General features: G+C 38.2%; 2 protein-coding genes across 2 annotated transcripts in view; both read right to left on the bottom strand.

Moving 5' to 3' along the window:
* The window catches only part of LOC136824981 (trichohyalin-like), an 80,812-nt gene extending 78,554 nt beyond the window's left edge, over nt 1-2,258 (bottom strand). Inside the window, exons 1-2 of the mRNA XM_067080967.1 lie at nt 2,041-2,258; nt 141-382 (exon numbers count right to left, since the gene is read on the bottom strand). Of these exons, the coding sequence (XP_066937068.1) occupies nt 141-382; nt 2,041-2,258 (460 nt within the window). The remainder of the gene's footprint in view (nt 1-140; nt 383-2,040) is intronic.
* A 197-nt stretch (nt 2,259-2,455) lies between these two features.
* Nucleotides 2,456-12,883, bottom strand: LOC136824980 (uncharacterized protein DDB_G0290301-like). The gene is made up of 11 exons (XM_067080966.1): nt 12,704-12,883; nt 11,732-12,493; nt 10,010-10,592; nt 9,268-9,517; nt 8,565-8,881; nt 7,884-8,115; nt 7,475-7,742; nt 6,446-6,916; nt 5,742-5,910; nt 3,580-4,447; nt 2,456-3,167 (listed from the first exon to the last, which is right to left on the bottom strand). Exons 1-11 carry the CDS (start codon nt 12,881-12,883, stop codon nt 2,456-2,458), a joined length of 4,812 nt encoding a protein of 1,603 aa, XP_066937067.1.
* Nucleotides 12,884-19,581: the final 6,698 nt, after the last annotated feature.

The raw sequence follows: 19,581 nt of genomic DNA, 5'->3' as shown, positions 1-19,581 counted from the left end.
GGTCTTGTTTTGTCGATGAACGGTCTTGAAGACTTTTGTTGTTCGATGAACGGTCCTGTAGACTTTTGTTGTTTGAAGACTTTTGTTGTTCGATGAACGGTCTTGTAGACTTTTGTTGTTCGATGAACGGTCTTGTAGACTTTTGTTGTTCGGATGAACGGCCTTGTAGACTTTTTGTTGTTCGATGAACGGTCTTGAAGACTTTTGTTGTTCGATGAACGGTCTTGTAGACTTTTGTTGTTCGATGAACGGTCTTGAAGACTTTTGTTGTTCGATGAACGGTCTTGTAGACTTTTGTTGTTCGATGAACGGCCTTGTAGACTTTTGGTGTTCGATGAACGGTCTTGTAGACTTTTGTTGTTCGATGAACGGTCTTGTAGACCTTTGTTGTTCGATGAACGGTCTTGAAGACTTTTGTTGTTCGATGAACGGTCTTGTAGACTTTTGTTGTTCGATGAACGGTCTTGAAGACTTTTGTTGTTCGATGAACGGTCTTGTAGACTTTTGTTGTTCGATGAACGGTCTTGTAGACTTTTGTTGTTCGATGAACGGTCTTGAAGACTTTTGTTGTTCGATGAACGGCCCAGACTTTTGGTGTTCGATGAACGGTCTTGAAGACTTTGTTGTTGTTGTTCATGAACGGTCTTTAGACTTTGTTGTTCGATGAACGGTCTTGAACGGTCTTGAAGACTTTTGTTGTTCGATGAACGGTCTTGAAGACTTTTGTTGTTCGATGAACGGTCTTGTAGACTTTTGTTGTTCGATGAACGGTCTTGTAGACTTTTGTTGTTCGATGAACGGTCTTGTAGACTTTTGTTGTTCGATGAACGGTCTTGAAGACTTTTGTTGTTCGATGAACGGTCTTGTAGACCTTTGTTGTTCGATGAACGGTCTTGAAGACTTTTGTTGTTTAACGATGAACGGTCTTGTAGACTTTTGTTGTTCGATGAACGGTCTTGAAGACTTTTGTTGTTCGATGAACGGTCTTGAAGACTTTTGTTGTTCGATGAACGGTCTTGTAGACTTTTGGTGTTCGATGAACGGTCTTGAAGACTTTTGTTGTTCGATGAACGGTCTTGTAGACTTTTGTTGTTCGATGAACGGTCTTGTAGACTTTTGTTGTTCGATGAACGGTCTTGAAGACTTTTGTTGTTCGATGAACGGCCTTGTAGACTTTTGGTGTTCGATGAACGGTCCTTTTGTTGTCTGGATGAACGGTCTTGAAGACTTTTGTTGTTCGATGAACGGTCTTGTAGACTTTGTTGTTCGATGAACGGTCTTGAAGACTTTTGTTGTTCGATGAACGGCCTTGTAGATGAACGGCCTTGTAGACTTTTGTTGTTCGATGAACGGTCTTGAAGACTTTTGTTGTTCGATGAACGGTCTTGTAGACTTTTGTTGTTCGATGAACGGTCCTGTAGACCTTTGTTGTTCGATGAACGGCCTTGTAGACTTTTGTTGTTCGATGAACGGTCTTGAAGACTTTTGTTGTTCGATGAACGGTCTTGTAGACTTTTGTTGTTCGATGAACGGTCTTGTAGACTTTTGTTGTTCGAGACTTTTGGTCTTGAAGACTTTGTTGTTCGATGAACGGTCCTGTAGACTTTTGTTGTTCGATGAACGGTCTTGAAGACTTTGTTGTTCGATGAACGGTCTTGAAGACTTTTGTTGTTCGATGAACGGTCCTTGAAGACTTTTGTTGTTCGATGAACGGTCTTGAAGACTTTGTTGTTCGATGAACGGTCTTGAAGACTTTTGTTGTTCGATGAACGGTCTTGAAGACTTTTGTTGTTCGATGAACGGTCTTGTAGACTTTTGTTGTTCGATGAACGGTCTTGTAGACTTTGTTGTTCGAAGAACGGTCTTGTAGACTTTGCTGTTCGATGAACGGTCTTGTAGACTTTTGTTGTTCGATGAACGGTCTTGAAGACTTTTGTTGTTCGATGAACGGTCTTGAAGACTTTTTGTTGTTCGATGAACGGCCTTGTAGACTTTTGTTGTTCGATGAACGGTCTTGAAGACTTTTGTTGTTCGATGAACGGTCTTGAAGACTTTTGTTGTTCGATGAACGGTCTTGTAGACTTTTGTTGTTCGATGAACGGCCTTGTGGACTTTTGGTGTTCGATGAACGGTCTTGAAGACTTTGTTGTTCTGATGAACAGTCTTGAAGACTTTGTTGTTCGATGAACAGTCTTGGGAGCTTTTGTTGTTCGATGAAACGGTCTTGAAGACTTCCGTTGTTGTTCGGCCTTGGGCATGTTAACGGTCTTGAAGAAATTCTGTTGTTCGATGAACGGTCTAGAAAATTTTGTTGTTCGATGAACGGTCTTGTAGACTTTGTTGTTCGATGAACGTTATAGACGCTGTTGTTCGATGAACGACCTTGCGTTTGGTGTTCGATGAACGATGTAGAACTTTTGTTTGTTCGATAGACGGTCTTGTAGACTTTTGTGTTCTATGAGCGGTCTTGTGGACTTTTGTTGTTCGACTTCTGCTGTGATGAGCGGTCCTGTAGACTTTGTTGTTGATGAAACGTATATGTAGACTTTGGTGTTCGATGGTGATCTTGAAGACTTTTGTTGTTGATAGGCGGTCTTGAAGACTTTTTGTTGTTCGATAAGACGGCCTTATAGACTTTTGTTGTTCGATGAACGGTCTTGAAGAGCTTTTGTTGTTCGATGAACGGTCTTGTAGACTTTGGTGTTCGATGAACGGTCTTGAAGACTTTTGTTGTTCGATGAACGGTCTTGTAGACTTTGTTGTTGATGAGCGGTCTTGTGGACTTTGTTGTTGTTCTGCTGTAATGACGGTCCTGTAGACTTTTGTTGTTCGATGAAGCCTTGTAGACTTTGAGGTGTTCGATGAAACGGTCTTGAAAGACTTTTGTTCGATGAAACGGTCTTGAAGACTTTTGTTGTTCGATGAACTTTTGCCTTGTTCGACTTTGATGAGGTCTTGAACTTTTGTTGTTGGGCTGGTGTTCGATGGCGGTGAAGACTTTGTTTGTTGATGAAGCGGTCTTGAAAGACTTTGTTGTTAAATGAACGGTCTTGTGAGACTTTTGTTGTTCGATGAACGGTCTTGTGGACTTTGTTGTTGATGAACGGTCTTGTAGACTTTTGTTGTTGATGAACGGTCTTGTAGACTTTTGTTGTTCGATGAACGGTCTTGAAGACTTTTGTTGTTCGATGAACGGTCTTGTAGACTTTGCTGTTCGATGAACGGTCTTGAAGACTTTGTTGTTCGATGAACGGTCTTGTAGACTTTTGTTGTTCGATGAGCGGTCTTGAAAGACCTTTTGTTGTTCGATGAACGGTCCTGTAGACTTTTTGTTCGATGAACGGTCTTGGCTTTGTTGTTCGATGAGCGGTCTTGTAGACTTTTGTTGTTAGATGAACGGTCTTGTAGACTTTTGTTCGATTCTTGAAGACTTTTGTTGTTCGATGAGCGGTCTTGTAGACTTTTGTTGTTCGAGCGGCTCTTGAAGACTTTTGTTGTTCGATGAACGGTCCTGAAGACTTTTGTTGTTCGATGAACGGTCTTGTAGACTTTTGTTGTTCGATGAACGGTCTTGTAGACTTTTGTTGTTCGATGAACGGTCTTGAAGACTTTTGTTGTTCGATGAACGGCCTTGTTCGATAGACTTTTGGTGTTCGATGAACGGTCTTGCTGGACTTTTGTTGTTCGATGAACGGTCTTGTAGACTTTATTTGTTGATGAACGGTCTTGAAGACTTTTGTTGTTGATGAACGGTCTTGAAGACTTTTGTTGTTCGATGAGCGGTCTTGTAGACTTTGTTGTTCGATTCTGCTTTTGTTCGAAACGGTCTTGAAGACTTTTGTTGTTCGATGGTGAGCCTTTGCAGACTTTTGTTGTTGATGAAGCGGTCTTGAAGACTTTTGTTGTTCGATGAAGCGGTCTTGAAGACTTTTGTTGTTCGATGAACGGTCTTGAAGACTTTTGTTGTTCGATGAACGGTCTTGTAGACTTTTGTTGTTCGATGGTGTCGATGAACGGTCCTGAAGACCTTTGTTGTTCGATGAACGGCCTTGTAGACTTTGGTGTTCGATGAACGGTCTTGAAGACTTTGTTGTTCGATGAACGGTCTTGTAGACTTTTGTTGTTCGATGAACGGTCTTGAACTTTTGCTGTTCGATGAACGGTCTTGTAGACTTTTGTTCGATGAACGGCCTTGTAGACTTTTGGTGTTCGATGAACGGTCTTGAAGACTTTTGTTGTTCGATGAACGGTCTTGTAGACTTTGTTGTTCGATGAACGGCCTTGTAGACTTTTGGTGTTCGATTGTCGATGAAACGGTCCTGTAGACTTTTGTTGTTCGATGAACGGCCTTGTAGACTTTTGGTGTTCGATGAACGGTCCTTATAGACTTTTGGTGTTCGATGAACGGTCTTGAAGACTTTTGTTGTTCGATGAACGGTCTTGAAGACTTTTGTTGTTCGATGAACGGTCTTGAAGACTTTTGTTGTTTCGACGGTCTTGAAGACTTTTGTTGTTCGATGAAACGGTCTTGTAGACTTTGTTGTTCGATGAACGGTCCTGTAGACCTTTGTTGTTCGATGAACGGCCTTGTAGACTTTTGTTGTTCGATGAACGGTCTTTTGTTGTTCGACTTTTGTTGTTGATGAACGGTCTTGTGGACTTTTGTTGTTCTATGAACGGTCTTGAAGACTTTTGTTGTTCGATGAAGCGGTCTTGGGAGCTTTTGTTGTTCGATGAACGGTCTTGAAGACTTTTTGTTGTTCGATGAACGGTCTTGAAGACTTTTGTTGTTCGATGAACGGTCTTGAAGACTTTTGTTGTTCGATGAACGGTCTTGAAGACTTTTGTTGTTCGATGAACGGTCTTTGGGACTTTTGTTGTTCGATGAACGGTCTTGAAGACTTTTGTTGTTCGATGAACGGTCTTGTAGACTTTGTTGTTCGATGAACGGTCTTGAAGACTTTTGTTGTTCGATGAACGGTCTTGTAGACTTTTGTTGTTCGATGAACGGTCCTTGTTGTTCGACTTTTGTGTTCGATGAACGGTCTTGAAGACTTTTGTTGTTCGATGAACGGTCTTGAAGACTTTTGTTGTTCGATGAACGGCCTTGACTTTGGTGTTCGATGAACTTTTGTTGTTCGATGAACGGTCTTGAAGACTTTGTTGTTCGATGAACGGTCTTGTAGACTTTTGTTGTTCGATGAACGGTCTGTTCGATGAACGGACTTTTGTTGTTCGATGAACGGTCTTGTAGACTTTGTTGTTCGATGAACGGTCCTTGTAGACTTTTGTGTTCGATGAACGGTCTTGTAGACTTTTTTGTTCGATGAACGGTCTTGAAGACTTTGTTCGATGAACGGTCTTGGAAGACTTTTGTTGTTCGATGAACGGTCTTGAAGACTTTTTTTGTTCGATGAACGGTCTTGTAGACTTTTGTTGTTCGATGAACGGTCTTGTAGACTTTTGTTGTTCGATGAACGGTCTTGAAGACTTTTGTTGTTGGATGAACGGTCTTGAAGACTTTGTTGTTCGATGAACGGTCTTGAAGACTTTTGTTGTTCGATGAACTTTGTTGTTCGATGAACGGTCTTCCTTTTGTTGTTCGATGACGGCCTTTGTTTTTTGTGTTCGATGAACGGTCTTGAAGACTTTTGTTGTTCGATGAACGGTCTTGTAGACTTTTGTTGTTCGATGAACGGTCTTGTAGACTTTGTTGTTCGATGAACGGTCCTTTTGTAGACCTTTGTTGTGTTCGATGAACGGTCTTGTAGACTTTTGTTGTTCGATGAACGGTCTTGTAGACTTTTGTTGTTCGATGAACGGTCTTGTAGACTTTTGTTGTTCGATGAACGGTTGTTCGATGAGACTTTTGTTGTTCGATGAACGGCCTTTGATGAACGGTCTTGAAGACTTTTGTTGTTCGATGAACGGTCTTGAAGACTTTTGTTGTTCGATGAACGGTCTTGAAGACTTTTGTTGTTCGATGAACGGTCTTGTAGACTTTTGTTGTTTGAACGGTCTTGAAGACTTTTGTTGTTCGATGAACGGTCCTTGTAGACTTTTGTTGTTCGATGATCTTGAACTTTTGGTTCCTGAGCGGTCTTGCTGACTTTTGTTGTTCGATGAACGGTCTTGTAAGACTTTTGTTGTTCGATGAACGGTCTTGTAGACTTTTGTTGTTCGATGAACGGTCTTGTTTGTTGTTCGATGAACCTTTGTTTTGTTGTTCGATGAACGGTCCTTGTAGACTTTTGTTGTTCGATGAACGGTCTTGTAGACTTTTGTTGTTCGATGAACGGTCTTGTAGACTTTGTTGTTCGATGAACGGTCTTGTAGACTTTTGTTGTTCGATGAACGGTCTTGTAGACTTTGTTGTTCGATGAACGGTCTTGTAGACTTTTGTTGTTCGATGAACGGTCTTGAAGACTTTTGTTGTTCGATGAACGGTCTTGAAGACTTTGTTGTTCGATGAACGGTCTTGAAGACTTTTGTTGTTCGATGAACGGTCCTTGTAGACTTTGTTGTTATGAACGGTCCTTGTAGACTTTGTTGTTCGATGAACGGTCTTGTAGACTTTGTTGTTGAACGGATGACCGGTCGATGAACGGCCTTGTAGACTTTTGTTGTTCGATGAACGGTCTTGAAGACTTTTGTTGTTCGATGAACGGTCTTGAAGACTTTGTTGTTCGATGAGCGGTCTTGTAGACTTTTGTTGTTCGATGAACGGTCTTGAAGACTTTTTCGTTGTTCGATGAAACGGTCTTGTAGACTTTTGTTGTTCGATGAACGGTCTTGTAGACTTTTTGTTGTTCGATGAACGGTCTTGCTGGACTTTTTGTTGACTTCTGCTGTTCGATGAACGGTCTTCTTGTTGTTCGATGAACTCCTTTTTTTGTTCGATGAACGGTCTTGAAGACTTTTTGTTCGATGAACGGTCTTGAAGACTTTTGTTGTTCGATGAACGGTCCTTGTAGACTTTGTTGTTCGATGAACGGTCTTGAAGACTTTTGTTGTTCGATGAACGGTCTTGAAGACTTTTGTTGTTCGATGAACGGTCTTGAAGACTTTTGTTGTTCGATGAACGGTCTTGAAGACTTTTGTTGTTCGATGAACGGTCTTGAAGACTTTTGTTGTTCGATGAACGGTCTTGAAGACTTTTGTTGTTCGATGAACGGTCTTGAAGACTTTGTTGTTCGATGAACGGTCTTGAAGACTTTTTGTTGTTCGATGAACGGTCTTGAAGACTTTTGTTGTTCGATGAACGGTCTTGTAGACTTTGTTGTTCGATGAACGGTCTTGTTGTTGTTCGATGAACGGTCTTGAAGACTTTTGTTGTTCGATGAACGGTCTTGTAGACTTTTGTTGTTCGATGAACGGTCTGTAGACCTTTGTTCGATGAGCAGTCTTGAAGACTTCTGTTATTCGATGAACGGTCTTATGGAGCTTTTGTTATTCGATGAACGGTCCTGTAGACTTTATTTGTTCGATGACGGTCCTGTAGACCTTTGTTGTTCGATGAACGGTCTTGAAGACTTTGTTGTTGTTCGATGAACGGTCTTGTAGACTTTTGTTGTTCGATGAACGGTCCTGTAGACTTTGTTGTTCGATGAACAGTCCTGTGGTGCTTGTTGTTCGATGAACGATCCTGTAGACCTTGTTGTTCGATGAACGGTCTTGAAGACTTTTGTTGTTCGATGAACAGTCCTGTAGACCTTTGTTGTTCGATGAACGGTCCTGTAGACCTTTGTTGTTCGATAGACAGTCTTGAAAACTTGTTGTTCGATAGACGGTCTTGCCGCAGGGCTTTGTTGTTCGTGAACAGTCCTGTAGACTTTTGTTATTTCTATGAACGGTCTTGTGGACTTTTGTTGTTCACGACCTGCTGTTCGATGAACGGTCCGCAGACTTTTGTTGTTCCGATGAACGGCCTTGTAGACTTTATTTGTTCGATGAACGGTCTTGAAGACTTTTGTTGTTCACTTAACGGCTCCCAGATCTTGTTGTTCGATGAACGGTCTTGAAGACTTTGTTGTTCGATGAACGGTCTTGAAGACTTTTGTTGTTCGATGAACGGTCTTGGTAGAGCTTTTGTTGTTCGATGAACGGTCTTGAAGACTTTGTTGTTAGATGAACGGTCTTATGAAGACTTTTGTTGTTCATGAACGGTCTTGAAGACTTTTGTTGTTCGATGAACGGTCTTGAAGACTTTTGTTGTTCGATGAACGGTCTTGAAGACTTTGTGGTTGTTCGATGAACGGTCTTGAAGACTTTTGTTGTTCGATGAGCGGTCTTGTAGACTTCTGTTGTTCGATGAACGGTCTTGTTTGTTCGAGACTTTTGTTTATTCGTTCGATGAACGGTCTTGAAGACTTTTGTTGTTCGATGAACGGTCTTGTAGACTTTTGTTGTTCGATGAACGGTCTTGAAGACTTTTGTTGTTCGATGAACGGTCTTGTAGACTTTGGTGTTCGATGAACGGTCTTGAAGACTTTTGTTGTTCGATGAACGGTCTGCGATGAGACTTTTTGTTGTTCGATGAACGGTCTTGATGAACGGTCCTGTACTTTGTTGTTCGATGAACGGTCTTGTAGACTTTTGTTGTTCGATGTTGTTCGAACGGTCTTGTAGACTTTTTGTTCGATGAACGGTCTTGAAGACTTTTGTTGTTCGATGAACGGTCTTGAACTTTTGGTCGATGAACGGTCTTGAAGACTTTTGTTGTTGAACGGCCTTGAACGGTCTTGTAGACTTTTGTTGTTCGATGATGAACGGTCTTGAAGACTTTTGTTGTTCGATGAACGGTCTTGAAGACTTTTGTTCGATCGATGAACTTTTGTTGTAGACTTTGAAGACTTTGTTGTTCGATGAACGGTCTTGAAGACTTTTGTTGTTCGATGAACGGTCTTGAAGACTTGTAGACTTTTGTTGTTCGATGAACGGTCTTGAAGACTTTTGTTGTTCGATGAACGGTCTTGTAGACTTTTGTTGTTCGATGAACGGTCTTGTAGACTTTTGTTGTTCGGCCTTGATGAACGGTCCTGAAGACTTTTGTTGTTCGATGAACGGTCTTGAAGACTTTTGTTGTTCGATGAACGGCCTTACGGAACGGTCTTGAAGACTTTTGTTGTTCGATGAACGGTCTTGAAGACTTTTGTTGTTCGATGAACGGTCTTGTAGACTTTTGTTGTTCGATGAACGGTCTTGAAGACTTTTGTTGTTCGATGAACGGTCTTTTTTGTTGTTGTTCTGATGAACGGTCCTGTAGACCTTTGTTGTTCGATGAACGGTCTTGAAAACTTTTGTTGTTCGATGAACGGTCTTGTAGACTTTTGTTGTTCGATGAACGGTCCTGTAGACTTTTGTTGTTCTATGAACGGTCTTGTGGACTTTTGTTGTTCGACTTCTGCTGTTCGATGAACGGTCCTTGACCTTTGTTGTTCGATGAACGGCCTTGTAGACTTTGTTGTTCGATGAACGGTCTTGAAGACTTTTGTTGTTCGATGAACGGTCTTGAAGACTTTGTTAAAACGGATTTGATGAACGGTCTTGAACGGTCTTGAAGACTTTGTTGAACGGTCTTGAAGACTTTTGTTGTTCGATGAACGGTCTTGAAGACTTTTGTTGTTCGATGAACGGTCTTGTGGACTTTGTTGTTCGATGAACGGTCTTGAAGACTTTTGTTGTTCGATGAACGGTCTTGAAGACTTTTGTTGTTCGATGAACGGTCTTGAAGACTTTTGTTGTTCGATGAACGGTCTTGTAGACTTTTGTTGTTCGATGAACGGTCCTGTAGACTTTTGTTGTTCGATGAACGGCCTTGTAGACTTTTTGTTGTTCGATGAACGGTCTTGAAGACTTTTTGTTGTTCGATGAACGGTCCTGTAGACTTTTGTTGTTCGATGAACGGTCTTGAAGACTTTTGTTGTTCGATGAACGGTCTTGAAGACTTTTGTTGTTCGATGAACGGTCTTGAAGACTTTTGTTGTTCGATGAACGGTCTTGGAATGACCTTGTAGACTTTGTTGTTCGATGAACGGTCTTGTAGACTTTTGTTGTTCGATGAACGGTCTTGAGACTTTTGTTGTCGATGAACGGTCTTGAAGACTTTGTTGTTCTTGATGAACGTTCTTGAAGACTTCCTTTGTTGTTCGATGAACGGCCTTGTAGACTTTTGGTTGTTGATGAACGGTCTTGAAAACTTTTGTTGTTCGAAACGGTCCTGTAGACCTTTGTTGTTCGATGAACGGCCTTCTTGAACGTTGTTCGATGAACGGTCTTGTTGTTCGTTCGATGAACGGTCTTGTAGACTTTTGTTGTTCGATGAACGGTCTTGTAGACTTTTGTTGTTCGATGAAAGGTCGGTCTTGTTCGACTTTTTTGTTGTTCGATGAACGGTCTTGAAGACTTTGTTGTTCGATGAACGGTCTTATGGAGCTTGAAGACTTTTTTGTTGTTCGAACGGTCTTGAGACCTTTGTTGTTCGATGTTCTTGAAGACTTTTGAACGGTCTTATAGACTTTGTTGTTACGATTCTTGTAGTTGTTCGATGAACGGTCTGAAGACTTTTGTTGTTCGATGAACGGTCTTGAAGACTTTTGTTGTTCGATGAACGGTCTTGTAGACCTTTGTTGTTCGATGAACGGTCCTGTATTTGTTGTTCGATGAACGGTCTTGGTTTTTGTTGTTCGATGAACGGTCCTGTAGACTTTTGTTGTTCGATGAACGGTCTCTGTAGACTTTTGACGGTCCTTGTTGACCTTGCTGTCGATGAACGGTCTTGAAGACTTTGTGTTGTTCGAGACTCTTTAGACTTGTTGTTGTTCGATGAACGGTCCTGTAGACTTTTTTTGTTCGATGAACGGTCCTTGTAGACCTTTGTTGTTCGATGAACGGTCTTGAAGACTTTTGTTCGATGAACGGTCTTGATTAGATGAACGGTCTTGTAGACTTTTGTTGTTGAGCAGTCGATGAACGGTTTTGTTGTTCGATGAACGGTCCTGTAGACTTTTGTTGTTCGATTTGTTGTTCGAACGGTCTTGAAGACTTTTGTTGTTCGATGAACGGTCTTGTAGACTTTTGTTGTTCGATGAACGGTCTTGTAGACTTTTGTTGTTCGATTGTTTGTTGTTCGATGAACGGTCTTGTGTAAGACGGTCCTCTGTTGTTCGATGAACGGTCTTGAAGACTTTGTTGTTCGATGAACGGTTGTTGTTGTTCGATGAACGGTCCCTAGAACTTTTGTTGTTCGATGAACGGTCTTGCTTTTGTTGTTCGATGAACGGTCTTGAAGACTTTTGTTGTTCGATGAACGGTCTTGTAGACTTTTGTTGTTCGATGAACGGTCTTGAAGACTTTTGTTGTTCGATGAACGGTCCTTGTAGACTTTTGTTGTTCGATGAACGGTCTTGAAGACTTTTGTTGTTCGATGAACGGTCCCTGTAGACTTTTGTTGTTCGATGAACGGTCTTGAAGACTTTTGTTGTTCGATGAACGGTCTTGTTTTTTTGTTCGACTTTTGTTGTTGTTCGATGAACGGTTTGTCTTGAACGGTCCTTTTGTTGTTCGATGAACGGTCTTGAAGACTTTTGTTGTTCGATGAACGGTCTTGAAGACTTTGTTGTTCGATGAACGGTCTTGTAGAACGGTCTTGAAGACTTTTGTTGTTCGATGAACGGTCTTGAAGACTTTTGTTGTTCGATGAACGGTTGTAAACTTTTGTTGTTCGATGAACGGTCTTGTCTTGTTCTGAAACGGTCTTGACTTCTGTTGTTCGATAAACGGTCTTGTAGACTTTTGTTGATGAACGGTCGATATCTTGAAGACTTTTGTTGTTCGATGAACGGTCTTGTAGACTTTGTTGTTCGATGAACGGTCTTGTGACTTTTGTTGTTCGATGAACGGTCTTGAACTTTGTTGTTCGAATGAACGGTCTTGAATTGGCGGTCTTGAAGACGGTTTTGTTGTTCGATGAACGGTCTTGAAGACTTTGTTGTTCGATGAACGGTCTTGAAGACTTTTCAAACGGTCTTGACTTTTGTTGTTGATGAACGGTCAAAACGGTCTTGAAGACTTTTGTTGTTCGATGAACAAAGACTTTTGTTGTTCGAAACGGTGAACTTTTGTTGTTCGTGAACGGTCTTGTCTTGTTCGAGACTTGTTTTTGTTGTTCGATGAACGGTCTTGAAGACTTTTTGTTCGTGAACGGTCTTGAAGACTTTTGAACGGTCTTGAAGACTTTTGTTGTTCGATGAACGGTCTTGCAATGAACGGTCTTCAGACTTTTGTTGTTCGATGAACGGTGGACTTGAAAAATTTTGTTGTTCGGATGAACGGTTCTTACGGTCTTGAAGACTTTGTTGTTCGATGAACGGTCTTGAAGACTTTTGTTGTCCGATGAACTTTGAAGACCTTCTGTTGCCCGTCGATGAAGCGGTCTAGAAGACTTTGTTGTTCGATGAGCGGTCTTGGAGCTTTTGTTTGTTCGATGAACGGTCTTGAATAAACGGTCTTGTAAAATTTGTTGTTCGAAACCAGCACAACGTATATAACGGTCTTGAACTTTGTTGTTCGAAAATATATGGTTCGAATTTTGTTGTTCCGATGAACGGTCGGTTTACGACTTTTGTTGTTCGATGGGACGGTCAAAATTGGTTGTTCGATGAAAACAAAAACAAATGAACTTGTAACGGAGCCTCAGACCTACAGAGACGCTTGCCGATGAACGGTCTTGAAGACTTTGTTGTTCGATGAAGAAAGTTTTTGTTCGATGAACAAACTTTTGTTCGATACTCTTGGACTTTTGCATTCCAGCAACTTTCCTCTTGTCGCGTTGTCTGTGGCAAGTATATAAACTATTGTACAGGTGGAAAGATGTAATCAACATTTTTATATCATATAATATTGTAGGAAAGACATATTCTTCAATCAAGTAGGAAATGAAGATTCCTAAAGGAAATTAAAGAAATTATTTAATAAATAGATTTAACTGAATGTAACTGGAAGACACGCTGAAATAGTTCAGATAATTATTTATGTCTTAAATTTTCGTAGTTGTCAGAATGCACCAATTTAAGTATTGAGTGAACATGTGTTAGAAAGTCAGGTCCTGAGATAATGCAGAAGAAATGGCGTAAAAAAGTTACTATCAACTAAAGGTAATGGAATATTATGTTAAATATCCTCAGCAGCATTATACCATCTTCTTTAAGAGGCGACTTGTGTCACTCAATTACAGCTTCGTCCTTTTACGAGGGTACATCAAGAAAAAAAAAAATTATTTATTTATGTGTGTGTGCGTGTGTGTATATGAGTTATTATGGTGATATTCACAATATTCAGTCGCAAAAGTCGTTTTATATCCATTTCACTATACCTTGGGAATTACTTACACTCAATACGAATTATAACTGGGAAGTGACGAAGCACTTATCAGTTATAATTCTCCTTATAATGAAAATGTGTGTTAAACGATATTCGTGGTTATATATATATATATATATATATATATATATATATATATATATATATATATATATATATATATATATATATATATATATATATATATATATATATATTCATATATATATAAGATACTTTATTTAGTAACTTCAGAAAAAGGAAAAGTTGGAAGGAATCGTAATATCATTTAGTAATTTATCATAGCGGCGTTAAAAGGAAGTATTCGAGAGTTAATTACCTTTTAACTAAATTATTCTTTGCTGTTCAAGAATATACTGCTTATGGCAGTTTGATTTAAGATTTTTTTGTGTTATTATACGGCAGAAAAGTGGTTGCTTATAACCTGCGAGAATTAATGTTCTTTCTTCAAAGGATTTATTTTTTCAATCCCTCGCCCTTTTTAGAGTTCGCTCCAGCCTTTTGTAATTTATGCCTCGCTTCAGGTGCTGTAATTGATTCTGGGTTTTGAGAGAGAGAGAGAGAGAGAGAGAGAGAGAGAGAGAGAAAACAGATACTCCATTATAATTTTCTATGATTGTTTTTTACGAGTATTTGTTCACCGTAATATTCAATTATTTGAAAGTTACTCATTCCATTGGGACATTTCTCTGAGCAATTGGTTTAATGGATTCATGATGATTAACACTATTAATCACATAAACATGTGAAAATGACTAGAAAGCTATTACACTGGATATATATTTTATATTGATAAAAGGGTAATCTGTAACGATGTAACGTAAATGCAAATTTTCTTTCCGCATGGCAGCTTTGAGCGAGTTCCAAACATATGAATATTTATGTAAAAAAATTGTTTGCTCACTTATGTAAATTCAGTAAATAAATTTTCTTTCCGCATGGCAGCTTTGAGTAAGTTCCAAACATATGAATATTTTTATTAAAAAGTTATTTACTCAATTATGTAAATTCAGTAAATAAATTTTCTTTCCGCATGGCAGCTTTGAGTGAGTTCCAAACATATGAATATTTGTGTAAAATAATCCTCTACTCACTTATGTAAATTCAGGAAATACAAATTACACGGACGATAAATGCTGGTGTTCGATTACTCTTTTGATCGTGGCGAGAACTAATGTAATTTATTTTACAATGGAAATTAGGTCATTATTTCCCTCATATTTCGCGTCGTTAGTGGAACATTATTTAAGGATCGGCAATATGACTTGATGTTTGGGCGAGAATAAATTTGAATTTGTAATTTTGATATATTCAGCAAATTTCTTTCTTTTATAATACCAGTTGGTGTCCTATAACCTACATTCGAGAGTTGACCTGATTGTGTGATTGTGATTTCATTGGATATCAATATGTTGTCAGGGTATACATTTCCTTTGCATGTCCACCTCCATATTTTAGATTGTCTCCTTTTTATGTAGCGTGAATTTAAAGGTAATTATTTTACTCGATTGAAAATGGTTTCGTGATTGATATGTCGTATCGCAGGAGATCAGTGATATAAAACAAAAGGTATGTAGGTAAGACCTATCATATATTCTGTACATACATGCATACATACTGCATATATATATATATATATATATATATATATATATATATATATATATATATATATATATATATATATATATATATATATATATAGTATATATATATATATATATATATATTTCGTATTGATATATATATATATATATATATATATATATATATATATATATATATATATATATATATATATATATATATATATATATATATATATATATATATATATATAGAGATATATATAGAGAGAGAGATAGAGAGAGAGAGAGAGAGAGAGAGAGAGAGAGAGAGAGTTATCAGTAACCGGGGCTGTAGAAATTTGCATATGAAATATGTCGCCATGATCCATCAACCTCTTTTTAAGCAGTTAATAGTATTATAGCAATGTTATTATTGAACAGACACCATTGGGGAATTATCAAACGAGTGTTCAGAATAAACTCTTGCGTAAACTGTCCCTAAAACATTTCATTAGTTCAGTGATTATGCAAATAAACTTTTCAGAGAATCGTAATTCCTCATCATACGACATCCGGTAATCAAAATATAGCCTTACTTTGAAATTTATTTGCAAATAGAAACATTCGGAGCCTGTGCTTTAATAGGGCCATTACGTTTATGTTTTATATTTTCTCTCATAATAAAACGGAAAATGTTGTATAATATTCTTTTTGAGCGACGCGTTCAGATTTTTAAAAAATTTTCGGTGTGTATTTAAGCACGTAGTAATTCCAGATTTTCACAGGCAAACATTTTTTCGACATTAATGGTTGGTCATCCGCTTAACTAATATACATACAAATAGAGGCAGACCAAAAACCACTCTGTGTTTTCACTTTTAACATAATTTCAACAAAATGGCAATGTGGTAATTCCTTTATTAGTTCCTGTTTCCCCACGCAGGGTTGTAGAAGAGTAACCACTTTCTACCGTTCTCAGTTAGGTTTAATACGAGTAAAATAGTTTTCTTTCAGTAGTGGTGCTGAGAAAGAAATTATTCACTAGACAGCCATATCTATGATTTAATAACATATGTTAATAATCTATTGTGAAAGTTATTTTAGAAGTAATTTCAAGACCATTGAGAATCCCAAAACAAACTTGCCTTTCAAACCAATCGATAACAATTTTCTTAATTCAACACTTCTCTCCTGCAATAACTTTTATTCAGCTATGGAATAATTATCATCATTTTATACAGGTTTCATATGCCAGAAATATATATCTTTTAACATCCTGCTTCTCAGCTAGCAATTAGACGCCCACACTTAGAACACTTAGATTTATGCTTGTATACTCCCACGTAAACAGTTTTAAAAGTCAAGTTTCAGATTCAGGTAGGGATTATGATCATTAGGTAAATAAATCACAAAACTCTCATCTTCTATTCTTATAACAGTTAACCACTTCAATGGTTTTTCTAAAGCTCTCCAGTTGAGGAGGCAATTTAATCGAATTTACCGAGAAGTTATTGGTTAATTCCATATTTGCGTGGTGGCTGTGACAGGGGCTTTAACTGATATAGATAGATCCTGGTTACCGAGAAAAACGATTGAGAGCTTTGAATATATTTTTAACTTAACTAGCATCTCTAATTACAGAACTCATACTAAAACACCGAAGCCTCGGAACTAGAATCTCTAATTTCAGAACTCATATTAAAAAACAGAAGCCTCGGCCGAAAAAGACTCATAAAACACGTGATTGGATCGAACCAGCATTTAATTCTTTTCCAAAACTTTGGTAATTAACATGTCTTGCAAACAGACACGGTATGAAAGAATTGTTTATTTAAGAACTTGTCTGTACCACGTATCCCATGCAGCTGATATTCATTTCACATAGAACAATGTTGTCATTTCCTCTTTTTGAAGGGGGAGGGAAGTAAGTTGTTTTCTTATATAACAGAACGATGTGTAGTTGGCAGAATAAAGAGGACATTAGTTTCCGTTCTCCCGGAGGCAAAGCAAGATGTGATAAAGATTTAAAATAGCATTTATAATTGTCAGATATATAAAAAAAAAAAAAAACGGAACGATAGGGCAGACTTGGAGTCAAGAAGAAACATCCCTTTTTGCTCACAGATTTATTTTCTTTTATTTACTTCAGTAGATGGATTAATCCTCGAAGAAGAAAGACAAAGAATAAACGAAAGTACTGAGTCTACTAACTCTGATTACTCGGAACAAGAAATGCAAGCAAATATTGGATCCTAATGTTATGCAAGAACAACAATCCTTTCAAAAAGTATCGGAACATCAATATCGAATTGAGACTGTTTAAGGTTAAGAAGGCAGAATTTTTCTTTCTTGAGGAGGTGGGCGAAATTGGATGTCGCTCAAGTCAGGTAAGACCCCTCTCCTGAATGGTGGTTTGTCGTCCTCCTGAATGGCGGTTTGTCGGTCTCCTGAATGGTGGTTTGTCGTTCGTTCGTGAATGGCGTTTGTCGTTCTCGTGAATGGTGGTTTCTCCTGTCGTTCTCGTTCTGAATGGCGTTTGTCGTTGTTCTCCTCCTGAATGGTGGTTTGTCGTTCTCGTGAATGGCGTTTGTCGTTCTCCTGAATGGTGGTTTGTCGTTCTCCTGAATGGCGTTTGTTGTTCTCCTGAATGGTGGTTTGTCGTTCTCGTGAATGGCGTTTGTCGTTCTCCTGAATGGTGGTTTGTCGTTCTCCTGAATGGCGATTTGTCGTTCGGCAAATTTTGCAAGAAGAGCAGGAGAAAATATGCATCCGTTTGGAAAAGTCTCATCCAACCCGTCGGCTCATTTTTTTTTTTTTTTTTCTTTTTTTTTGGCACCATTTTCAATTTAAGGTTGGGATTATTTAATACAATGAATTATTAAATGTTAGGCACCCTAATGGATAAGTACTTTGTTTATATTATCTTGAAAGCACGATCAATTATCGCTTGTCCAAATAGCAAACAAAACAATTTTTTCACTGAACCGCTAACTTCAAACCTCTACCCTTTTTCTTCATTTAGCTTTGGGCTGACGACAGTCGAGTTTTTAACCTCGATTTTTTCCTACACGAAAATTTGATTTACGAAGAAAAATCTATTGTATTAGTGTCAAAAGTTCAGTACCTTTTTCTTCATAAATCAAGAATATCCGAGAATGTTGAATCTCCTGTTGCTATTTGATAAGTGGATTTTTTTTTTTTTTTATCCTGCTTGACGACGTTTAGCGTCATCTCTGTTGTGTGAACTAAGACCTCAGGTTATGACTTGGTTCTTATTCGATTTTATGCCTTGCAAAGGCCAGCTTAATCTAAAGTAACCATCTGCCTTCTTGTTCAAGTTATAGAGTTTATAGTTTAGGTATGAAATAATGGCTGGAATATTTTTCAGCATTAAATACGCTTCTCAAATAATGCGCTCTGTGCCATTGGCTTACAAACACTTAAAATTCTATTTCAAGTAGAGGATTTTAGTGTATTTAGTAATAAAAGATTCCACAAAGGGAAAGACATCGTGATTAATCTGCTATCTTTTTAAACAATTCGTAATGCTGAAAGTCACTGAAACCTGGTTGTGTTATTTTACTCCTTCCCTATATCATAATCTTTCTTTGTCAAAACAGTTAACAACTTACCTAAATATTACATTTTAAATTTCTTTGGTTCATTACTTTTTAATAAGGTTGCAAAATGAAAAAAAAATGTAACAGCAATACCTACAAACGTGTAAATAACTTTTCCTGATTCAAAATATTATTGTGTTCTTACATATTTCGATTATTTCAGATTCCACGAATACGTAAAGATTTGGCTGTATATCATAATCTTTCTTTGTCAAAACAGTTAACAACTTACCTAAATATTACATTTTAATTTCTTTGGTTGATTACTTTTTAATAAGGTTGCAAAATGGAAAAAAAATGTAACAACAATACCTTCAAACGTGTAAATAATTTTTCCTGATTCAAAATATTATTGTTTTCTTACATATTTCCATTATTTCAGATTCCACGAATACACAAAGATTTGGTTGAGGATCTACTTTTTATGCAGCAACAAGCCTCACGTGACTCCACCATCTTCATGATGGGATTTTTTTCGGAAATTTCCTCAGTACAGTAGCAGACCACTGAAAAAAAATCAACAAAATATGTATATGGTGAGTGTTTACGGGTTTTGGTTCATTAGCTCTTCTTGTAGTCGGAAAGTGTAGAAAAAAACTACGTAAAACAATATGTAGACTTTAGCGGCTTTAAGATACTGGTTTTGTAGATATTTGGTTATATTACATTTTATGTAAACAAAGATTTTGTCGAGCGCGTTCGTTTGCGGGCGATATACGACGCAGCATAAATTGCATCGTTTTTGACAACGTACAGAGAAGAGAACGGGTAAAATCACTTTGTTGGTGGGGGTAATTCAATTTGTGTAACCTGGAGGACAAGATCAGAAGCCGCATTTCTCTTGGTATGTTGGTGACTTGGTGAAAAACACTTTTTAAAGGAAAAATCAATTTTGCGTTATACATCAATACCTACTGTATACGCATTAAGACTTGAGGGCTTCAAAGCCATTGCTCAACTCTGAAACTTCCTGAAACGTTGGTATTTGTGACCAAATATCAACGTTTCAGGAA

Source organism: Macrobrachium rosenbergii, chromosome 36 (assembly GCF_040412425.1).
Source record: "Macrobrachium rosenbergii isolate ZJJX-2024 chromosome 36, ASM4041242v1, whole genome shotgun sequence".
NCBI lineage: Eukaryota > Metazoa > Arthropoda > Malacostraca > Decapoda > Palaemonidae > Macrobrachium > Macrobrachium rosenbergii.
The sequence above is the reverse complement of the archived record's forward strand: the minus strand, read 5'-3'. Positions and strand labels throughout refer to the sequence as shown.